Source organism: Sinocyclocheilus anshuiensis, unplaced genomic scaffold (assembly GCF_001515605.1).
Source record: "Sinocyclocheilus anshuiensis isolate Anshui unplaced genomic scaffold, SAMN03320099.WGS_v1.1 scaffold1518, whole genome shotgun sequence".
NCBI lineage: Eukaryota > Metazoa > Chordata > Actinopteri > Cypriniformes > Cyprinidae > Sinocyclocheilus > Sinocyclocheilus anshuiensis.
The window spans coordinates 4,521-29,254 of record NW_015548194.1 but is presented as its reverse complement, the minus strand read 5'-3'; the positions used below and the strand labels follow the sequence as shown (position 1 = coordinate 29,254).

The 24,734-nt window shown below is 39.1% G+C and overlaps 1 protein-coding gene across 1 annotated transcript in view; it reads left to right on the top strand.

Annotated features, from left to right (window-relative positions):
- Positions 1–15,021, top strand: part of LOC107653141 (A-kinase anchor protein 7-like) — a 29,737-nt gene extending 14,716 nt beyond the window's left edge. The window contains exons 2-3 of the mRNA XM_016439777.1: positions 12,650–12,685; positions 13,747–15,021. Of these exons, the coding sequence (XP_016295263.1) occupies positions 12,650–12,685; positions 13,747–13,919 (209 nt within the window). The 3' untranslated portion in view covers positions 13,920–15,021. The remainder of the gene's footprint in view (positions 1–12,649; positions 12,686–13,746) is intronic.
- The last annotated feature ends 9,713 nt before the right edge of the window (positions 15,022–24,734 follow it).

Here is a 24,734-nt window from a genome sequence, read left to right as displayed (position 1 = left end):
TCATCGGTCTGAAAAGCGAGGTGTGCTGTGATTGGCCAGCTATCCAGTGCGTTGTGATTGGCCGAATACCTCAAGCGTGAGACGGAAATGTTACGCCCCTCACATACTGTTGATGCCGTGTCCGGCCGGAGCGACGAGACAAAAACATGAAAACCCATTACAAACGAGGCATTTGTAGCATCCAGTGGGGACATAATTACTGATTATAATGACTTATACTGTTTATTTATTTTTTTAAATAAATAATAATATAAATTGTAGGCTACTCTCCCAGGATCAGGAAACAGTCCTCCGTAAGATGCGCTGCACACATCTGAATATTTGGATTAAACTGTTCTGGAACAGTGTTGTAAATATAACTTAACCACTGATTTCTAGTCGTGTCCTGTTTTGGAAGACCAAACAAAGTAGTTTCGCTTTCACAACAAAACACAGCGTCTTCACGACATGGCTGCGGCGACAACAACAATACTACAGCGAGAATAAAAGTTACGCCTTCTTTCTTTGCGTGAACATTTGGGTGGCGTTGTGCAAATCTTCCCACAAATATATTTTTTGCACTCCCATTTGCTCAAATAACAAAAGAAAAACTCCATGATAGTGTTTTCATGACTTTCAAAAAAAGGGGGAAAAAAATAGAGAGAGACTGATAACGGCTGTCAGAAGAGAGAACGATGTCAAATTTACCGTCACTTCCACAGACGCTGCATTAGAAACACCCTCGCATTAGCGAGGTTAACTAGTTTTTTTTTTTTATTTGATGCAAAGGTAATATAATACAAAGTGTAGTGTTATAAATGTACATACATTTTTTGAAAATGAAAATGCAAAAACTTTGGAGGATTACGATGCTGATGACCGTTGAAACGCGTCATCACAGTCTTGTGAAAAGAGTCCATCACAACAAACTCACACAGAAACGTGCGCCTTGTTGCTAGGAGATGCGTGACAAATGATCTAAAATCATCTGTTTGATCTCCTCTGACTGGATGGAATCAGTCATACACTGCACGATTTTCTATGAAATCTTCAACTCAAATCTGCAGACTGGCTCTGACTTTCGGCATCTAGCTTCAACTTCTCCAGACTGTAAATCGGCAGAAAATCAGGGCAAAAATCATGTCGTGGTGTATTCCAGGCTTAATGGGCTTCAGTGTGTTTAGATCTGAATGTTTGTCAGTCAGAGTTTGAAGAGTCTTGGCTCCTTTGAACGTTCTGTCAATGCAAGTCTATGGGATTTTTGTGATTTTTAATCTTAATTTTTATGAAAACTTTAAGTCCGATCAGTTAGAAAAGATAAAGCAACCCGAGTCAGAACAGTCTGAAGATCTGAGCCGAGTTTGGTGGTCGTAGCTTGAAAGCTCGAGGAGGAGATACAGTCAACAGATTTAGTCAGAAGAAGAAGAATACGTTTAAATAGTATTTCAGTAAGTTGGTTTTCTCAAGCCAACATAATGACCATACTTTCATTTAATGTACATGTCTATATGTAAATGTCAGTTTATTATGCTGCTCTGTCTGGCTCATAATTCAGTATAAAGGTGTGATGCTGCATGAAAGCAAGACTAAATTATGTCTGCTCAGAACAGTGTTATTTTAGTATTATTGACATACTGTTATAGTTTCTATTATTATTCTGAATCAGTTTTCATATTCATTTTAGTTAAAGGGGACATTGGATGCCTGTTTTCCATTTGCCGTGTCGACACGTGTTTTTGTCATTTTTAGTTTTTAGCTATTTTAGAACATCATTTAGTATATGAAAAATCAGTAATGTTGGCAACTAGCTGAATTAAAAAAATAATTATATATATATATATATTATTATTATTTCAGTTAACATTTAAGTAACATTTTTTTAATGGTTTTAATTATAGCGCTTCTGTGCCACCATTGCAGTGTTACAGATGTGTTTTATCTTATTTGAAAATGATCATGATAGTTGCTCTGTAACTGTCTCATCTCACACACTTGATACCTGTAAACAGCCTCGTACAAACCACACCTGGGACTAATGAAACACCAGGGGGCGTATTACAGAAAGATCCTAACTTTAAAATCTTATCTGTTTGGTAACATGATCATTTCAGTTAGGTCCACGTTTAGGACAAAAGCTATTACAGAACAGCGTGTCCTAAGTGTGTTATCTTATCTTAACTACAGATAGGAAGGGGGTATTACAGAAACCTCCTAACTTGACAAAAAATCCTAACAACCGTCTTAACTTTAGGACAGCCCCACAGCTGTCCTAACTTCGAAATCATTTGAAAGCTAACGGAAAAACCGCTTACAACTGCGCTGTCCAACAATGGTATTACATTTATTAATAATTGAAAATGAAGAGTGGAGAGGTTTAATGGTAGAAAGACTCTTGGAGGACCCTGAAGATGTCACTTATACACTTATAAGTAATTACAGACTGCTGCGCAACATGATACTACAGTTAGCACAGGAGCTGCAACCAGCATTACAGAGACCAACACAGCGTCACGGAGCATTACCGGTTGTAGTGCAAGTGACTAATGCCTTACAGTTTTTTGCAAAAGGCGATTTTCAAAGTGAAGTAGCTAGCTTTTATTATTTAGTTTACCTCATCAGCAGCTCGCTTGGTAACAGACCTGAGAGTGGATCGTTGAGCTTGAAAATGCAATTTAAGATTTCCTAACTAGAGATAAGAAACGATTTTGTAAGATAAGAATCCCAAATCAAGTTACTAAAATTTCAAAAAATATATTAATTTAACATATCGCATCTTAAGTTAAGACCTAAGATAAGAAACTTTCTGTAATACGTCCCCAGAGCCTCAGATCATTTTCACGGTTTGTTTTAGTCAAATATCTTTAATACTGGAGGAATGAGTAATGACTGATGGGTAAACGTTCCCTTATTCCCTGTGCCCTTCAAACTGAACGTTTTTCAGATTGAAATCTCACTAAATATATCGACTTCATGTAGCACACTTCAGATGACACCGGCGTCTGCTTCATCTCTTCAGCATGAGTGAATATGTTACTGTATTGTTCAGAATGTAAGAATGATTGAGACATGAGGCAGGCACAGGTTTAGTGGCAGTAGTTTGTCCTTCATGAGGTTTAAATTATATAGTAAAAAGTATTGTGTGATGCCATTAGAAAATGATGAAGCTGTATGAGCTTAACCCCATAGGGACAGTTTCTGTTTCTAAAAATGTGGTCAAAGTGAGGTCATAATTTAAAAAAAAGTGTATGTTGCAAGATTTCTCTCCTAGCATTTCTTGCTCAAATCCACATCAACACACCCCTCTGAGATGTGCTTAAAGATCCTAAAGTGATTTCAGCCATTTTGCTAGCGTTCACTAGACTCAACGGCATGTCCTTATAAACAGCAAACCAGTCATCTGAAAGTAAGAAGCAGCTTCTTCACCCTAAACACACCCTAGTGAACCTCTCATTATCACTACTGCAATCACAAGAGACCTTTGGACTCCTCGAGTGGCAGCTTGTTAAACGAGTTCAGGCCTCTACAGCTGCTGAGTGTGTGAGAGAGACTCTCTTCTGACCGTTTGTCTTCAAACACTCTAGTGTCATAACAATAAACCAGTTAACAGACTTGATAACTACTAGTCTGCACTAGTATTTCATTCCCAGCCTCTTCAGTGATGCTAGTAGACTTCACAAAATGCTAGTTGAAAACTAAACTTGAAACCATAACCATGCTAAATAATACAGTATCTTCTGTGGTCTGTTTGAATTAATCTGGGTCACACTTTAGTTTGGAGACGGATTCGCTCTATTAAATAACTATTGACTATGACTTTTGCCACAAAAAACTCCTAATTTGCTGATTATTAGTAGTTAGTAAGGTAGTTGTTTAGTTTAGGTTTAGGTAGGTGTGGATTAAGGGATCTAAAGCATGGTCGTGCAGAATAAGACGTGCTTTATAAGTACTAATAAACAGCCAATATGCTAGTAATATGCATTAATAGTGAGAATTGGTCTTTAAAATAAAGTGTTACCTTAATCTGACTGTCAGTGTTTTGAACTCAATAAACCAAACTGCAGAAAAGAATCAATTCAATTCCAAATGTTAATTCGGAAAGCAGTTATAGAAATTATTTATTCAAAAGAAAAACGTTCTAAAACGCGACTAAAATGTCAACAAAAACATAAATCAAAGTCTATCAGGACTATAATAACCCTGGAAGCATGTGGAAACTAACCCGACCTGAGCTTCATGAACAGGAATCGTATCGAGTGTTTACTGATGTGTTGTTGCTGCAGTGGCCTCTCAGTGTGGACTTCGGCTTCATAAAGTTTGAACTGTGGGCTCTTTATGTAACATTGCATAACGTTTATGGCATTAGTAATAGCGTGAGTCAGCAGCATGTGGCATTTCTCAGCGTAAGCAGCAGCAGAGACACATCTCACATTGTGTCTCACCTCAGACGAGCGGTTCTAATGCTGCCGTACAGCAGCCAGATTACATGCTAATCGAATCTGATTTCAGGAGGTTAAGAGCAGCTGTGGGATGGACTGGACAGTCATGTGACCGGGGTCATTGGGTGGGACAGCACTGAGTGCTTGTCTGGGTTAGATGCAGTGGGTTTGACTGAATCTCACATGCCATATTTCACTCAACAATCACAAGACCTTTTGTATTTGTTATCATATTGTGGATGAACAGCATTAAAGTGATCACCCAAAAATTACCATTCTGTCATCATTTACTCACCCTCGTATTGTTCCAAACACAAAAGAAGATAATTTGAAGAATACTGGAAACCATTGTTTTGGTGACCATTGACTTCCATTGTTTCTCTTCTTTTGTGAGCCACATGAGGGAGAGTTAATGATGACAGACTGATGATTTTTGGATGAACCACCTCTTTAAGCAGCGTTGTGTGAAATGGAGGTGAAGTGTGTCATTTCTGCATCTGAACAGACTTATTAACAACTTACTGGATCGGCTGAGACGAGGAAGAATTTGAGCGGAAGTTTAGGATTTTTAGACATTGTTTTCATGACAATGAAGCACATTTTCCCGAAAAACATCTCTTTAGTGTAATGTGTCCAGATGTTGGTTTCTAATTTCATTCTGATCGTGCTCAATGATGATTCTTATTAGATTCTTCATTACTGTAATACAATAAGGAACATCATTCTGCCTGGACACAATGATTATTAAAGGAAGGACGAGGACAAATTTGCTGAACTCACTGTAACTGCGTCCAGCCCGTGTGTGTGTGTGTGTGTGTGTGTCTGTCTGTGTGTGTGTGTGTGTGTGTGTCTGTCTGTGTGTGTGTGTGTGTGTGTGTCTGTCTGTGTGTGTGTGTGTGTGTGTGTCTGTCTGTGTGTGTGTGTGTGTGTGTGTCTGTCTGTGTGTGTGTGTGTGTGTGTGTCTGTCTGTGTGTGTGTGTGTGTGTGTGTCTGTCTGTGTGTGTGTGTGTGTGTGTGTCTGTCTGTGTGTGTGTGTGTGTGTGTGTCTGTCTGTGTGTGTGTGTGTGTGTGTGTCTGTCTGTGTGTGTGTGTGTGTGTGTGTCTGTCTGTGTGTGTGTGTGTGTGTGTGTCTGTCTGTGTGTGTGTGTGTGTGTGTGTCTGTCTGTGTGTGTGTGTGTGTGTGTGTCTGTCTGTGTGTGTGTGTGTGTGTGTGTCTGTCTGTGTGTGTGTGTGTGTGTGTGTCTGTCTGTGTGTGTGTGTGTGTGTGTGTCTGTCTGTGTGTGTGTGTGTGTGTGTGTCTGTCTGTGTGTGTGTGTGTGTGTGTGTGTGTGTGTGTGTGTTTCCTGTAGCTCAGGTCAGGCTGACCTCTGCACCAAATTAATCTCTCCAGCTCTTTGTTGAAAATACCAGAATTGTTAATGAATCGTAAAACCTAATTAGTCGTTATTTTGCCTGGTAGTGTAATTAGTAATGTAATGGCTTACAGTCACTGTCAACTGTAATATAAGGTAATTTAATTGTCAGAGCATTTGATGACAGATTAAACTGTGATTAATGGATCGAGCACACACACACACGGCTGTTTTTATTTGCACAGACATCTCTTGCTCTGGATTATGAGTGTGTGAGCAGCAAGCAGATGCTTGTTTTAAGGTCTGTTAGTTCTCTGAGCTCAAACACCACACACACAGAGCAATAAGCTGCTGTCCATTACAGAGCAATTATTCAAGCTGGCATGAGGATGGAGGCGGAGCTACAGCCGGCCAATCTCCCACCAGCCCCCTCCACACACACACACACACACACACACACACACACGCTTGCATAATCGCAGTGGAGCGAGAGACAGTCGCACGCTCACTGTGCCGCTTGCAGCATGGCTGGATTGTACCGCTCCTGTGCTTGAAGACAGAGAAGCCAGACAAAGGCAGGCGTGATGGGGCAGCTGTGCTGCTTCCCTCTATCTCGACAGGAGGATAAGCTCAGTAAGTCTATGGACGGAGCGCCTCTGCATTCAGAGATCAGCGCGCACTGGAGGCTTTGTGAGCGCGTCGTGAGCGCCGAGGCTGAGATTCTACTAACTGTCTGAATGATGCTTGAGTTTGGATGATGAGCGTGATTTCATGCACTGATTGGGGTCTGTCTGAGGTGGGAGTGACTGTGGTCTGCATGTGGGTGTTACAGAAGGTCATTTGCTCTGGAAATACCATTTAGATACGTGATAATGACATTCAGGTCTTAGGGTTAAGATCATGATCAGATGGATTCTAAAGTTGGCTCTCAGTCTGTAATGGAGGCGCACCAGGCTTTCGAAAGAAATGTAGCTTTAGGTCCAAATAAATGAGAAAAAAACGTTTACATTGTTGTCTGCTCGCCGTGGCTCACTGTTGTCTCTTGTAGAGTATGTATATCATGCACATGGTGTGTTCCTATATGCTCTTCAAGTGGAGATGGAATATTGTAATTAAGTCTGACAGAGCGAAGTCGAAGTGGGAAACTAATTCTAGATGATACACGAGTGGTCTAATTGTGATGTGTGTCAATTTAAAACATGGCAGAAACACTGATCTCTAATATAGATGATCTCCTTTAATGTATCTATAATCTGTAGATCAGTGAGCAGAAAGCTAGTCTGTAGTGAATTATTATGAATTGTTTTGCAAGTCATTTTAATTGGACTTGAAATCATCTTAAATTAGTTAGGATACCATGAAAAATTATTAATCGCATCTAAAATAAAAGTTTTTGTTTATATAATATACGTGTGTGTTACTGCATATATTTATTATGTATAAATACACAAACATATGTGTATATATTTAAAAAAATATTTACATGTGTATATATATATATATATATATATATATTTATTTTCATATATAATTTGTTATATAAATATTTTATATATAAACAAAACATTGTTCTTAAATATATACATGCATGTGTATTTATATACATAATAAATATACACATTACACACATATTACATAAAAACTTTTATTTTAGATGCGATTAATCACGATTAATCATTTGACAATTGACAGCACTAATAAATAAGTGATAGAAATGAATAATTTTCATTATTTTGAATTCAGATGTAGTTTTTGGGTTTTCTATTTATCAATATATTTAAAGATAGATAGAAATCTTGTTCTTTTTTGGCATTGATGGTTCTGTAAAGCACCTATAACATTCATGGAAACTTTCCATTGCACAAGAGGTACTTTACAGTGGAAAGTTTTTTTTCAATTATTAGCCTAAAAGTAAAAAAAAAAAAATTTTTCTTTTAAAAATGGTTCACTGAAAGGGTCTTTGGGGAACCAAAAATGGTTCTTCTATTGAATTACTGTGAAAACCTCCTTGTGGAAGCTTTATTTTAAGAGTGGAGGCAACTTCATTGTTACGTTAGTTACGAGCATCCCATTTGCATGGAAAGCAGCTTAATTCCATGTTAGTTTGACATTAGGATGCATCTCACAATCGTGACAGAGAGGGGCCTCTACACGGCCGCAGGGCCCTGCAGGAGCATAATCCGTCATTGTTTAGATGAGCCTCAGTTTTACGGCAGGGACTGCAGATGCAGCACATGGTGTGCACTAAAGCTCGTGCCCTACTTAGAGCTCACATGATGGTGAGGAGCAGTCAGTCACGCATGAGAGAGCGGCAGAGGAATGCACACTGTATGCATGGGAAGAGCTCATGGGGCTCAGAAATACAGTGTGTTTATGAGGCTGATGGGTCACAGCGAGAGCTCAGTGTGTGTGTGTGTGTGTGTGTGTGTGTTGCTCTCCGAGCTGGAGCTTCGTGTTAAAGCAGTGGGATGCATATAAAAAAACAGACATTGACACACGAGAGCGCTGTGTGTGTGTGTGTGTGTGTGTGTGTGTGTGTGTGTGTGTGTGTGTGTGTGTGTGATGCTCTCAGAGCCGGAGCTTTGTGTTAAAGCAGTGGGATGCATATAAATAATAGACACTGGCACACAGACACAGCATGGCTGCCTCCACATTCACACGCCGCTGTCTGATGTCCTGGAGATGAGGAACACAAACACACACTCCCCACCTGAGGAACAGCGTTTGAGGCTGATCTCTTAAAGACGTCTCAGTGTGTGAACAGAGGCTGATGACTTTTCTTCTATGCTGTGTGTGTGGTCTTCTGTTTGTTGAGATGAACTGAAGGACGGTGATACATCAGAGCAGAAACGCCAGCCTTGAGCTCAGAAAGTACACAAGTGTTCGTGTGTGTGTCTCTGTGTGTGTGTGTGTGTGTGTGTGTGTGTGAGAGTGTGTGTGTGAGTGTGTCTGTATCTGTGTGTGTGTGTGTGTGTTTGTGTGTGTCTGTGTCTGTGTCTGTGTGTCTGTGTCTGTGTGGTAGGTTTAGGGGTAGGGTTGGTGTAGAGCAATATAAAATACAGTTTGTACAGTATAAAAACCATTACACCTATGGAGAGTCCCCACAAGGATAGCTGACCAGACATGTGTGTGCGTGTGTGTGTGTAAGGTCAGATTTGATTACCTTGTGCGGTTCTCCAGAGATACAGCACACACAGATAAGAGCTCCCAAACTCACTGAGCTCTCAGTGGCTCACCATCAAAATGTTGGACAAGACTGTGTATGATTCACAATTGTTATGGCTCTCATTTGAGCCGAGGCTGATTTACCAGACTTTCAGATTTGAGACTAAACAAAAAAGCATTATGAATCACCAACAAGGATCTGTTTCCAGATTTAAGTCTTGTTCACTCAAACAAACAAAATGAAAAGGCACTACAGTCCGAGCAGTAGTAGTCGACTGAGAGGGATTTTATGATGGCCAGAGCAGGCTGATGTATATCAGGGAACGTCTGCACAACAACGGTGGACTAAAAACTGAAAAATGTTGCGTACAGACAACAACATTGTCAAAAATGAGCCCTGTTCACACAGATCCATGAAAATGACTGAAAGCGCTGTATCATTCATGCCAGGCCAGTAGTTGGCGACGTCACTTTGTAAAGAAACTCACACATACCTATAGACTGAACACGTCATTTGCATGAACATGACGTCACTATTTTCACAAATGAGCGTTTTTGTAGTTTACAGTCAAGGTATAATTTTCAAAAACTGCCACTTTGAAACTCGTTTTCAAAAGTTTGTGTTTTCATGCTCCCGAACAGCCAAAACACACAAAAAGTTTTCCGTTTTTAGTTGAAAACAGTGGCATGTAAACGCCTCCTGACAGTACACCGTTTCATTTAAAGATAGCAAATACAATACAATTAAATTTATAATTTACACAATAGTTACTAAATTAGAAATAAATCATTTGGAGTTTTATTTGAAAAATCCTATAAATCCTACTGTAATCCTATTATCGTATTTTTAAGGAATAAAGAAATTACCATTTACTTTATTTGTTTAACCTCATGTCTCATGATTTATTAACCAGAACTGTTAAAGACAGACAGTGAACTAATGAAGACAGAGGAGTGGAGCTCCTGTGTGTCTGACGGTCTCAGCGCTGTCAAAATAAAAGTCCCGCTTCCAGCACTGATCAGCCAAACAGAAAACCTATTGGCAGATACTGATCATTAAAAAATGGCAAATACTGACAATTGTCAATTCAAGTTGAATATGGCAGAGAATTGTTAATTAAGGTCTCTTAGACCAAGAGCCAAATTGTAGATGAAAGGACTGTTCACACCAGGAGCAAGGCTGAACGAGAACCAGCTTCACTCCAGTACAGTAGGTGGCGCTGATCGACAATCAGATTGACTCCACTGCATTAGATGGCTGTAAAGATAGATGACTTTATCCTCTTTTAGCCAGTGGCCCTTCTGGAAACATGTCACACTTGCACAGGAGAACCAGAAACCAGCTGTGCACCAGCGCCTGTAAACACCAGTAGCTTCTCACCATGTAAACCATCTGACTACACAGACAAAAAAGCTTGATTGGTTATATACTTAGCTTATATGAGCATTATAAGCAGCCTATAATGGTATAAAGATGAATTAAACCAATTTGGACATTAAAAATGTGAGGTGTGAATAGCAGAGACCATGATAGGGCATGTTTATTTGTGGCAGGTTATGTAGTAACAGGCCGGTGGAGTTTCACTGGAAATGAGTTGAAATAGCAGCTGGCGCTTGGCTTTCTAAAGTGGGCGCAAGACAAACAGACCGTCTTAGATGGACACACTGGTTATTTGAGGTGAGAAGGCTCATAACACTGATCTAGGACCAGCCTCTCCATCACATGACCGCAGGAGATGGCATGAATCAGGCCGTTCCTCAGGAGACAGGAGATGAGGCTTCGCCATCAGAGAAACACAGACGTTCATTCTACACGCCCACACATCAGTGTCTGAACCAGTGATTAAACATGAGAAATCTCACTTGAGGATCTGCGTCAGGATTTTAAGATTTGCTTTTAGAGAATATATCTCTGAACTGACCTTACAACAGTGATTGTTTATAGGAATAGTCCACCCAAAAATGAAAATTTCCTCCTCAGGCCATCCTACGATTTGTAGAAATGTAGCATTGCATCAGTGTCTCAGCAATGGATGCTCTGCAGTGAATGGGTGCCGTCAGAATGAGAGTCCAAACAGCTGATAAAAACATCACAATAATCCACAAGTAATCCACAGCACTCCAGTCCATCAGTTAACATCTGGAGAAGACAAAAGCTGAGACAAATCCAGCATTAAGATGCTTTTAACTAAAATACGAGTCCATAATCCATACTAACGCTTCCTCCAGTGAAAAAGTGTTCTGGTGTGAATCAGGAGAGAAATCTGCACAGATCAAGTAGCGTTTAAACAGCTCTAAACAAATATGTGGCTGGATTTTGATGTGAGAGACAACAGCAGATGCACTTTTTCACTGGAGGAAGAGTTATTATGAATTATGGACAAATAGTAGTAGAAGATTAGAAAACTCCATTAACTAGCCACTCTGGATATGTAGTATTTGACATACATGTGTCATAACAACGCCCTTGGCTTTCACCACTGTTAAAGGAATTTAAAAAAAAAAAGAGGATTGCATGCATCCAACAGTTCAGTAAAGCTTGATGGACAGAATGGCAGAAATCAACAAGGCTTCTCAGCGCAGTGATTTGATTGGCTCTTTGGGCTGTCAGTCGTTTATCTGTGGTTAAGGTCAGTTCAGTTATTGCCTCAATGATTGAGAAAGAGTTTTTAATGCAGTGTTATTGGAAAAGTGTCTCAAGTTGACTTAACAAGAACCAGACTGGATCATGTCTGTGTTTGCTGGAGGAGAATGTGGGAGATATGAGATCTGGCCTGTAGATGTTCAGTGCGTCAAACATGTAGTGCATGACGTGATTTATACCATGAGACTTGATTGATGGATGCTGTAAGGTTATGCATTGGTTGTTTATTCATGTGTTTTAAGTGCATCGCAAGTGCCTCGAAGGTTGCTCTCTGATGCTCAAACAGATCAATGTTTTGAGGTTTGAGAAAGATTTTAAACAAGTAAAGACAAGACCATTTAATGTAGCCAGAATATGAGACTAACAGAGAGACACTGGAGAGTCTGCTGTTGTGGTTTGGCCAGTGACTTGACGGCTGATTCGATTAACACCAGTCAGTTACTGTGTCGGTTGTAAACAAGACACACAGACACAAAGTACACAGTGTACTGATATGAGTATCAAATCAATTACGCAATCAAATAAAGCTGCACAATTAAATAAGTAATCGAGATTATGATGCAGTTCATTTCAGATCTGCTCCTGTTGCATCATGTTTATATTGTGTTTTTGCTGAAGAACAAGAAAAGCAATGCTTTGAAGTATTTCTATATTTCTAAATTGACTGTTGAATTCGATGCATTGTAGACAGTGTTGTACCCAACATGCACTGCAGAGACACTCCCATTCAAATCACCAAGGCGTAGGTGTGGCTGAATCAGACATTTGAGTAATCTCAACCTTTCATAATCACAATTACAGTATCAAGAGAAATAATCAGCTATGTCGTTATTGTCATGCTCATGCAGCCGAAGAATCAAAGCCGTCGTAATTGTTCCGAAATCTACGAAACATGATCTCGAAGCCATCAATCAGCTGCGGTGATGTGATTGAGACCGAAGCATGCGCTCATGACGGTGAATCAGCAGCGTCTCGTCCTGCTTCATCAGACCATCTGTGTGATTCTGATGGTTTATGGTGCTCAGAGTGTGAGGAAATCACTTCAGGTTGTTAATGTGTTGTTTATCTTGCAGATCTTTTGCAAAGCAGGCAGCGTGCCACTCGGACAAGTACGTGTTCCTCCCTTCATGTCTCTGTGTAGTGTACTTCAACCCCTCACTACCCTACTACTGAGGGACTAGACGCAGATTCACCCCACTGTGTTTGTTTGCAGTAGCCAATCTTACCAATTATTTAAGGGATGCACGATATATCGCGGAGCAAAAAGTATTAGCAGAAATCAGTATTTTAACTCCTCTGGTTCGGCTGATATACTGGAAGCAGATAGTATCACAGATTACTGTATCGTTTTAGCCAACAGTGAGTCATTAGAAGTACTATAGTATAGTACTAACAAACGTTAAAGTAATGCTTTGATTCCTGCTTTAAGCATTAAACTAGACAAGTACAAATCTAGATTGTTGATCTAGTGTAACATACAAAATGGTATATATTTATGATATTAGATGTCAAAATTACAGTAAATTATTTTACTGTCAAATTTAAAACAAAAGTACTAAACATTGACAATTATATATAAGTATAGTTTTTTTTAAAGGAATTAATACTGTTGTTCATCGAGGATGCATTAAATTGATGAAAAGTGACAGTAAAGACATTTATAATGTTACAAAAGTAAATGCTGTTCTTTTGAACTTTCTGTTCATCTGTGAATCCTGAAAAATAAAATGTATCACAGTTTTCACAAAAATATTGTGCAGCAGCTGTTTTAAATTGTAATCATATTTCACAGTTTTTACTGTATTTTTGATCAAATAAATGCAGCCTCGGTGAGCAGAAGAGACATCTTTCAGAAACATGTAAAAATCATACTTATTCCAAAGTTTTGAACAGTAATGTATTTATGGGTTATCAGCTGAATAATTACTGGCATCAGTCAGAGTGTCAATATCTGTGCATCCCTCCATTATTCCTGTTTAGATGAATCTAATGATGAACAGAAAGTCTGAAGGCTGAGAAAGAGAGCTTTAGCTGGTAAATGTGATGTTCCTCATTAGCACCTGTAACCCTGTGTGAGCGGCACTCACTGAGTCTGTGTGTTTGACAGACAGCTTTTACTGATGTCTCTGTGTGTGTGTGTGTGTGTGTGTGTGTGTGTGTGTGTGTGTAGGTGTTAAGAAAGCCTCAGAGGATGAGGAGTTAGTGAGTCTGAGTAAGCAGCTGGTGGAAGATGCCGTGTTGCGGGCCGTGCAGCAGTACATGGAGGAAACTCAACAGAACGGCACCGCGCCGAAAGACGAGGCTCCGCCGGGGGCCGCCGGCAAACTCAACACCACCAAATGACCGCGTGAGCCCTGAGCCAGACCCTGCGGAGAGCCGCAACACGCCTCCACCTGCCAGGGGGCACCAGAGCGCAGCGGAGAGCGATTGAGTTGAGCTGAAGTGGAGCAGAGAGTGTACACAAGCCAAGTGAAGACGCACACAGCACTCGAACTGAACTTTATTTTCCTGCCTTCCCCCCGTCCTGCATCACTATCTGTTTGACTTTATTTGTGACGGATGCTTCAGAGAACAAGCAAACAGGTTCACACACACACACACACACACACATGCTGCTGTAGTGTCTGGAGGCCGTTGCTTTGGCATCTTCACTTCTGACAATCACAGTGAACTGCTCAGATTGACTGCACATGACCTGCAGGCCTGAAGCCCGAGCCGTCAGAACAGCTTATGAACTCTGAAAGTGTTATGAACACGCTGTTGCGTTTGTGTGTGTGTAACTGTCAGATGATGATGTGTGTGTTGTTTGTGCCGTAGGGTGTGTGTTTGCTCAGAGCAGAATGGATCGGGAAAGAGAGCGCAGGCGGACGCAGGTAGAGGCCATAAAGACACTGTTAGCACAGGAAAACATTCGAGCTAAGATCCGACAGGAGCTCGACTCGGCCGTCAGAGGGAGTCCACACTGAAGCTCATGGACACACACAACCATCTCAAAGTAAACGCGCTCACACACACAGACCTTCACTGATGAACACACACACACACTCACTCTGTGAGGTTCAGAAAAGCCACACACACATCAGTCCACAGCGTTCTTACTGAAGCGAGGCTGGCCTGAAGTAAGCTTATTATATGATTTTTGGGGGGAATTAAAATGTAAAAGAGCTGATTTGATTTGTCACAGTGGCCTTAGAGAAATCACACCTACTTATATTGCTGAAGAACATGCCGTTTCAGTTTTGCTTTTGCGTATTTTCACCAGAACCTTCAAATGTGTCTTTTTATGCTCCCTGTCCTGATCTCTCTTGAGTTTGCCCGTTCTGATGAAGTGTTGAAGCCAGCTCCATTCATGTAAACAGTGCTGTGATGTCATCGTTCAGCGTTTCCTTTCCCATCTGTCACTTTTTTTACTCTTAAAAATAAAGATGACAGCGAGTGGACGTGATTCATTCTCTCCGCGGCTCTGTGTTAATGATGGAGGTTGAGGTTGTTCTTAGAGTGTAGATCAGTCTTGTGTCTCAGAGTCATGTTGGCAGGGTTTTTCCGAAAGCTGCTCGCAGACACATTTGCAACGCCTCCGACTTTACGTTGGACTATTTTTTCCCTCATCCTCTGAAATAAGCATATTGCCTGCCGTCTGCTGAGCGTGAGAGAAATCAAAGCACCACTGAGAACAACAGCCTTGACACATTCGAGGCTCTAGAGTTCTGACACGAGGACTAGACGTTTATTCGAAGGCAGGCAGAAATAAGATTTAGCTTCTGAAGCCCGGTTTGGTCATTATTTCTCAGCAGGGTGACTGTAAAAGAATGTTTGCATGGATAAAACTTAGAAATTCAGATGCCAAATAATTCACTGAGGACAAATTAATTCTTAAAACTTAAAAAAAAAAATTCTCACATGGTCATATTAAACATAATATGTATATAATATACATTTTGTATCAAATAATTTTTATCTAAATCATAAATTGTCACATTAAAACCGCTGGTGTTTATTGAGAATAATACAGTATAAATATACACTTTTAAATCTGGCAGTACTATTTAAAAAAAATATTTTTTTTTAAGAAATGATACTTTTATTTATTATTGTTACAAAAGATTTCTGTTTCTAATAAATGCTGTTCTTTTGAACTTTCTGTTCATCTGTGAATCCTGGAAAATAAAATGTATCTCAGTTTCCACCAAAATATTGTGTAGCACAACTGTGTTCAACATTGATAATAATCAGAAATGTTTCTTGAGCAGCAAATCAGCATATTAGAGTGATTTCTGAAGGATAATGTGACACTGAAGACTGGAGTAATGATGCTGAAAATACAGCTGCGCATCACAGGAATACATTACAGTTTAACAGATATTCACACAGAAAACAGCGGTTTTAAATTGCAATAATATTTCACTATTTTTGCTGTATTTTAGTAAATGTGGTCTTGGTGAGCAGAAGAGACTTCTGCAGTACAGTGGTCATGTTGCTTATAATAGCCCCTTTGAACGGTTCACATGATTCGCTCTTGATGTTTTCTTTCTTCTTAAAATCTCTCAGTCATTGTGACGTGTGACGACCTTTCCTAAACACTCCTTCATTATACCCAAAATACTGTACACAAACGCTTACAGTGACACAGCACGCAGAGCTCAAACGCAAGAGCACTCTGAAAACAACTGTTTCTCTTTCTTCTTGTAAAACCGGAGATGTCAGAGCATGAGCTTGTCTAAAAACAGGAAGCAGTTTGGCCCAGACTTTTTCCAGAGACATGGGAGGAATATTTTCAATTCAAACCACAATTAAATCACTGGTTCAGCGCCTGTAAAAACACATCTCGTCCCCCTGAGGAATAACCTCCATCTGAACAAGGTCTGTAGTGTCAGGATCAATCAGGTCTTGTGTGTCATGAAGGCAGCAGATCGATAAAGCGTCTCTGAACTCTCAGCACAGACGGATCTGTCCAATCCCATAATGCTCTGCCATACAACAGCCACTGTTTTTACTGTCATAGCTGCTTTCACAATCATTCAGAATGTGTATGGTCCATTCTCTGCCTGATTTTTATGGTTTCATTTGAAACGGTTTCTTCTGAACTGTCAATAAATCACTGATTGAAGGCTCAAACTATCGCAGAGCAGCAAAGAAACATGCGCTCTTCCCAAACGCATAAACAATCTGATTAATAAATCACATAATGCAATAAAAAAGAACAACTGACATTAATATTGTTGTTAATATGTATTATGTTAAAATATGTATTTATATGTTGACATTTCTTTCAAAACATGGTTTGTGCAACAATTATTCAAAGTGTTTTGTGGCTAAAGGTCAGTTCAAACATGGCATTACAGTAAATGTCATTACAATACAGCACATTATTACAGTCGTTGACTTCTGAAAATTCAGCTTTGCATCACAGTAATAAATTACATTTTACAATATATTCACATAGAAAACAGTTATTATAAACTGTAATCATATTTCACAATATTACTGTTTTTACTGCATTTTTTATCAAATAAATGCAGCCTTGGTGTTAATTAATTAATTTACATATAACAGTTGATATTGGGTGCTTTTCTGTAAACACTGATGGAAATGGTTTGGATGTGGCTCAGGCTTCCTCTGCTGAGAGACTTTGACCCTTCGGTACAAATTATGTCTAATCACATATAATCACAGCTGCCATAAACACACACTGATGCACTAATGAATATCTGTCAGCATCATAAACTCATTCGTTCTTATCTTCAGTATGATTCACATTTGAATTATGATGCATGCAACTAAACATTTATGATTCCACCTTTGAACAATATGTGATGTCAGGTGGTTCTGGAGAATCTCTGAGCGTAGCTCGTATTGAAATCCATCTCAGGTGATTCGTCACTCTCTTGAATCTTTAGATGAATGGGATGTTGCACACAGAATGTTCATAGTTATTTTGGAGGAATACTTCGCATCTGTAATTAAGCTGTTTTATCCGAGGTGAAATGTCTGTCAGTGCATGCAGAATCCTGAGGTCACGTGACGTCTGCGTGTGATTGAGATTTTCTCAAATGTACTTTCTAAATGAGGCTATTTTCTTATAAAGCTGCAGATAACTGGGAATATTTCAGACTCTTGGTGTTTGATTGACGGGTGAGTAGGCGGAGTCGGATGATCATTTCCAGCACATGCCAAACGTTTCTGATATCCTCCGTATGTGATTCAGTGATCCGATCGTGAAATGTTTTAGACCCTGTTTATGCCTGTATTTAGTGCTGATCGCTTGTGATTGGATCACAAAAAAAACATTAACAGGAAAGAGGGCCATAAACAGACACAGCTCAATCTGTGTTTAGTATGAATCTCTGCATGCAAATTAGGTTATAAAACTATAAAAATTCAGAAATCTTTTTTTTTGTTTGTTTTTTTTTACTGAAGAGACTGAAATGTCAAGAGGTCAAACTACATATTATATAAGTTTTATTTATTTTTTTTTTAAGGAAAATTTTGCATCCTTGCAACCTCCCATATGTTGGGACATGTCTACAGTATGTAGAGTTTATATTGTCATAAAAAATACTGCAAGAAACATTAAGTTTAAATATATTTTTTCACTCCCTGGGTGTCACAAATTTAAGGAATGTTACATTTTATGGTAATGGCCAAAACCATTCAATAACAAAGTTGCACTCAAAATGATAAACGCAGATAAATATGTTTTTGGTAATTACATTAGTTTAATACTTTACTACAGTGAAGGTGGAAACAGGGTCATAGACATTCAGCAGTGTTTCACACTCAGTTTCCTTTCTTCCATGTTTTCAAGGCATTGTAACCTCAACAAAAATGTGGCTGAAACACCAAAGGAACAACCGGCGGTGTTAATATTTTACTGTCTTACCATGCCAGATCTCTAAAGCGCTTCATGAGCTTTACTGCAGATATGCACACAGATGAGTTCAATCTAAAGCCCTCATGGCATCTGTGGTTTGTATTTGTTTTCAGTTATTCATGAGGAGAAACTTCATTGGGCATGAATGTTTTAAAGCTCATTTTCCTCAGACAGGTAATGATGCTGGGTTTGAGTGACTGCTGGGAAACTTACTCTGTTACCAAACACACCGGCTACATTTAAAAAAGCTGCAAGTCAGGAAGGCTGTTCCTACAAAGCTGTGAGGAGATCCAGGAGTAGCTGCTGTTCATGTGCTTGTAATTACACAGCGTGACGTCCAAGAGAGAAAAACATCAGTTCAGCGTGTCCGGCTGGACGTCTTCTGACAGTGCAGATACAACACATGCTCCAGTCCAATACAAGCATCCAAGATGTAGACTTATTTCTTCAGTAGAACAGTAAAGAAGATTTGTAGCTGAAACTGTGCTCCTTGGTGATTCATAGAATGCAAGTCAGTGGCTGCCGATCTTTGAGAATCAAAAAAGCATATGAGTGATTAATACCCAAGGCTCCTGATGATAAATTGAGGTCTTGTGAAGCGAAATGATCAGTCTGTGCAAGAAACTGATCATTATTTACATCATGACCAGTAAACCAGTGCAACAGGCAAACAGGGAAATCCGATTCTTTTCTGCAAACTGGTTCTTTCAGACAGTTTGCTTCTGGTTCAAATAACTGATTCACCAGTTTATGTAATCAATCATGCAATGACGTAACATATGCAATTATATTATTAAAGCACCTAATAATGATGGGAGACGTGGATGTTTTACGTCTAAAGCATACAGTATAAAGCGAATAAACCAGTCTTCATCAGCTCACCTTTTTACATAAACAATGAGAAAGCATAAAATGTTGATTTGGCTGCTTCACTGGCGTTCTCGGTTCACGCACGTGCATATCAGCGGCTCATCGGTCTTCGGTCTGAGTGACTGTTGGAGGAACTGGAGCGCTGAATCAGTTCATTCCTCTTAGGATCAGATAGGCCAGTATTTCGGCTAATTTCCGGTTGGAGTGACTGCCAGGCGTCTGAAAGTGAGTTTGAATCGAGCCGTGAACTGTTTCAGACGCTTCAGTCCGACTTAGTTAACTGGTTCAACTAGTTTGCCAAAAAGAATCGGTTCAAAAGAATGATTCATTCACGAACCAGACATCACTCCGGACCATTTGCCTGAGGCTCTGGATTACAGGTAATAATGTTGTAAATAATGTTCAGTTTCTTGCACAAACCGATCATTTCGCTTCATCGTCAGGAGCCTCGAGTATTAATTTTGTGCTCCTTGATATGCTTTATTTATTCTCAAAGATGTGCAGCCACTGACTTACATTCTGTGAATCACAGGCCCACATTTCAGCTAAAAAACGTCTTTAATGTTCTACTGAAGAAGAAAGTCACCTACATCTCGGATGGCCTGAGGGTGAGTAAATTAACAGCAAATTTCATTTTTGGGTGAACTATCCCTTTAAGCAATATGATTGAAATTTAAATTGATATTCATTACAAATCTTCCCTGTTTCTTAGCTGTTTTTCTTGCTCTTTTGTGCCTAACCCTTATGAAAATTGACCATGATTTTACTATTGTAAGTGTAGTAAAAGTGTAGTAACCATGTTTTTTTGGCATATTGATTACCATTTGTATATCTGCAGTTTTACTACAAATACCATGGTTAAATTACGGTTAGTGTTGCAAAACCATGGTTAATTTGTGGTTCCCATGGTTTAACTATAGTAACCATGGTTTTTTGGTTTTATTTCTAGCAAAACCATGGTTAATTTTCATAAACATCACTGTGATGCACAGCCTGTCGTGATTTACTTCTGTCATGTTTTCTGATTCAGTGTATTCAAGTTATTTGATACTATCGAGTGATCAAGTCATACTGCTAAAAAATGTATAGCCTGAATGCACTGTAAGTCGCTTTGGATAAAAGCGTCTGCTAAATGCATAAATTATTAATAATTATTATTATTATTATCAAGTATTTGATACTACAGGAGAGCCTGAGAAAGCAGTGCATCTGTTTGCCAGAAGAGAAACAGCTGATATTATTCTACTGGAACATTAGACTGACTAAATATCTTCTTAAGCTCTAAAACATCCCAAGACCACAGTGTGAGTCCTGAATAAAGCAATGTTCTTGTCAGAGTGCATTAGTGAATCCATTAACAGAATATAAAGCTGCATAATGCAACTCTATGCTTAGGCCATCCATGTGTATTAGTCTGACTCACAGCTCATAATGAGAGACAGAGATGTAAAAAGACAAACAGAGCAAGTGTGACAGAACAGAAGAACTGTTTTTGGTGATGTTAGCATCTAACAAAGCAGTCGCCCAATATCTGACAAGCGTGCGTTCACTTTAAACCCATTAACTCTAACTAAGTTACAGCCCGTTGACCTCGAGTTACTGTCCTCATGCAGAATGGAGCTGTCATAATTATCAGAGAATGATAATGAATGAGATAAAGCCGTTCTGATGTCAATCACTGCATTCGGTTGACACTTGCTGAATGTTTCTATGAGCGACTAACACAGATTCATCATGAATGATTCGTTTGATCTGTTCTCTGCAGTCCCTCAGTTCATCTCCTGTGCTGGCACTGTCTCAACACTCGTTTCTCATTGACATGCAAGAGTTGCGTCATGCTGTTCCAGACTGCTGACAAACACACACTCACTCACTCACTCACGCAGGATGCGTTCTTGTACTGCTCTGGCAGTATTTTATGTTCATGAACACTGTGCAAATTATGGGCATTTTCTGTGTGCATGTAAAGGTCCTGATGCACTTCAAGAGAAATGGAGGAACAAACTGGTGTGCTGTCATTTCAAACAAAATTATGCCAAAATAAAGTTAGTTTAGAGTTCGTTTCAGGACTTCAAAACATTCCAGAAAAGTTTGCTCTGGCTGCTAAACACCCTCGAATTACCACTGGTCTGTGGTGATGATGTCACAGATGGGTGTGGCTCCATGGCCCCGCCTTCTTTGACATGCAAATCAAGATCAGAGGCCAAGAAAAACATGAACACCCTGGAGAACTGTTTTAGAGATGAAACTGAAGTTGTAATTCTAACTGAAAGCAACACTGTTTTTCATGTTTAATACTATAAAGCTGCACAATCTGCTGTATAAAGTGCTAAATGAATAATCAGCGTGCCGTGACTGCAGAGCTGGTGCAAATATATGCAATATGATCAGATGCTTTCTCAGCTGCTGTTTTCTCACCGCTGTCATTTTTAATGTGTGTTTATTTTGTTTTTGAGAGGAAACCCTTGATGAAGCTGCTTATAGAGTTTGTAAACCTCACTGCAGTAACAACAAACCAGCTGTTCCAGTGTGCAGTTTAGTAATATGTGGTTAATTTACAACAAAACAGCAGAAAACATAATACCTTCGCCTCCAAAATCAGTTTTGTCTTGCATTACATAATAAAATTTAATGAGCTCAGTGTCAAATTTTTTTCAGCTAATTATATTTCGTGAATTTGTAATCTGCGCAAAGGATTGTGGGTGATTGAAGGACATGAAGGACACACCTGATGCATCCTTCAAAACAGGCCAAAAGAAGGACACAAAATAAAGACTGCCTACTATGTATCCTTTAAATTGAGACGTCCTTCGAAGGGAGCTTTATGATGATGTGTAGCCTTACTAGTACGCATCCTTCCGATTGACAAGCACCTGTTAAGATCAACCTAAACCTTGATAAAGCTGGTTAGAGCTGATAAACCACACTGCAGTACAACAAACCAGCTTCCATGTCCTAAAACCCATCTAATGCTAATGTGTTTTCATGTGTTTTCAGTTCTATGTTTTGTTTTGTAGTTTTCATAGAAGACGGTTGCTGTAAATTCTGTACTATTTAAAATGCAGTAGACTGAAAATTAGTCTTCGGCTTTCCCTGAAGACACAGTTCAGGTAAACCTTTAGTTTAGGTACTAGTTCTCACTATTAACTAGCCTGTATATTAGCATGCATATTACTAGCATATTGGCTGTTTATCAGTACTTATAAAGCACATATTAAAGGCACAATATGTAAGATTTTTAAAATTAAAATATCCAAAAACTACTAGAACAGTGTTATATATTTTGCTGACTTGTGTACTTACATTATCCCAAATGTTTCGAAGAATGTTTAAATCCAGAGAAATAAGCAATTTTAACTAGTGACACGGAGCGTGTCCATAGTGTCATTGTGTCACCTGCCAATGACGTCATAACCCCTCGATTTCTGGTTTAGTTTTGTAGAAAACATGGAAACACCGAAGACGCTTTAATATGTTGTGTGTTTTAATAGACCGGTGACGAGCGCACAGAGTAGCATTATAACATAACTAAATGTATCTAGTGTGATAAAACAGCGCTGCTTTACCCCACATACTCACGACCGGAAGCAGCGGAAGCGCTCGACTGTGGCATAATAAAAGCTCCACTGCTTTCCAGCCGTGTGTCACGCTCATTCAGTGTTTTGAATACGCGCCCTCTAGCGGCGAAAATTACATATTGTGCCTTTAATGTCTTATTCTGCATGAGCATATTTTAGATCCCTTAATCCGACCCCATACCTAAACTTAACAACTACCTTACTAACTATTAATAAGCAGAAAATTAAGAGTTTATTGAGGCAAAAGTCATAGTTAATAATTAGTTGATAGTGAGAACTGGACCTTAAAATAAAGTGCGACCACAGTTCATGTGAAATGCACCGCTCTACACATCTCAACATCACATATGAAATGTTAATTGAATACTGTATATTTTCATTTAGTAGGATTGTAGCATCACAATGAACTCAAAAGAGCCATCAAAAATCTACCAAAATCTGTCCTATTTTTGCATAGTTTGTACTACAAGACACCCACAAAAATCAAAGTGAGATTTACACTGCAAGCTCTATAAATGCATATATAATAACACATGTGAGTGGAAACACACGTCTGTTGAAAATATTGAATACAGTCATTATTATTAAAATTCTGTTAACTGACACTACACTGTGAAAATTATTTTTCAAAATTGTAAATAAAACAGATTACTTGAGAAGGTTTTAAAAGAAAAGTTGAAGATTTTCAGTTTTAATTCAGTGTGTTACTTGCTGTTTCTTTGCAATTATTTGTGCAAATTCACTAGCAATTTCTGAGTGAAAATTGTTTAAATTAAATGTTGCACCATTTTTTGTTTCAGTGTAGTAGTAACACAGAAATGACACATAAAGAATGTAAAATAATAGCAAGTTTGTTCAGCATGTTTTAATTCCTAATTCTTTCATATGTGTTATTTCATAGTCCTGATGCCTTTACTATTATTACGACATGTAGAAGATAGATAGTCATAATACAGTATGTGATCCAAACCTGGCAGGAGAAGCTCTTAGTGTGTAGTCGCTGTAAATCATTCACATGATGAAGGATGCAGATGCGGATGCGCACCTGCCGACAGATGCTGATCCTCGTCTCCATGGAGACCTAAACAGGCCATTATCATGGGCAGCTCTTCTAAATGCATTGGATCAGTGCTGGCGGCGCGTTTATTTACTCAATGAGGAGGTGCCAGAGGAGTGTGAGATCTGAGAGCTCTTGAGAACAGCAGCAGGGCTCCACTCATGTCATATTGTTAGTCATTTGAACCTGCGCTGCCTCCAGAAAGCCAGTGTTCCTTCAGACAAACAACCGTCATCATGAACCTGATGTGAAATAACCAATGAAAATCAATAAAATCACACTGAATGAAATACATTTTTCAAAATATCCTCATACAGGTTTGGAATACTATGATGTTGAGTCATTTTTTGGTTCCTTTGAAACCAGCGAAAACAGCAAAGTGGAAGACGAAGGAGGCGTGGCTTTGGAGAGTGATTTGCAGGGAGGGTGGGATCTTATGCTTTCAATGCTAGCTTTTCTGAAATCACCTACCCTACCTTTAAATGTCTAAATACCTGCAGTACTCAGGTAAAAGTGTGTATGTCTGCCTATAGACCCTGACGTGGCACTAAGCACTTTTTCATGTCAAAGACTGTTTTTATCAATGTTGCCATGGAGTTTAGCGTACACACACTCTAAAATCTAATGTGAGCAGCATACACATGTTTTATTAATGAAGCCCCACAACTATAAGAGTCTCACGCTGACAGTCTCAGTCTGGTGTAACCCATGTTAAATGTGGTGCCTAAAGAAAATAAATAATATAATTGTATATTCTAATAGTTACACATTTAATTAAAAAA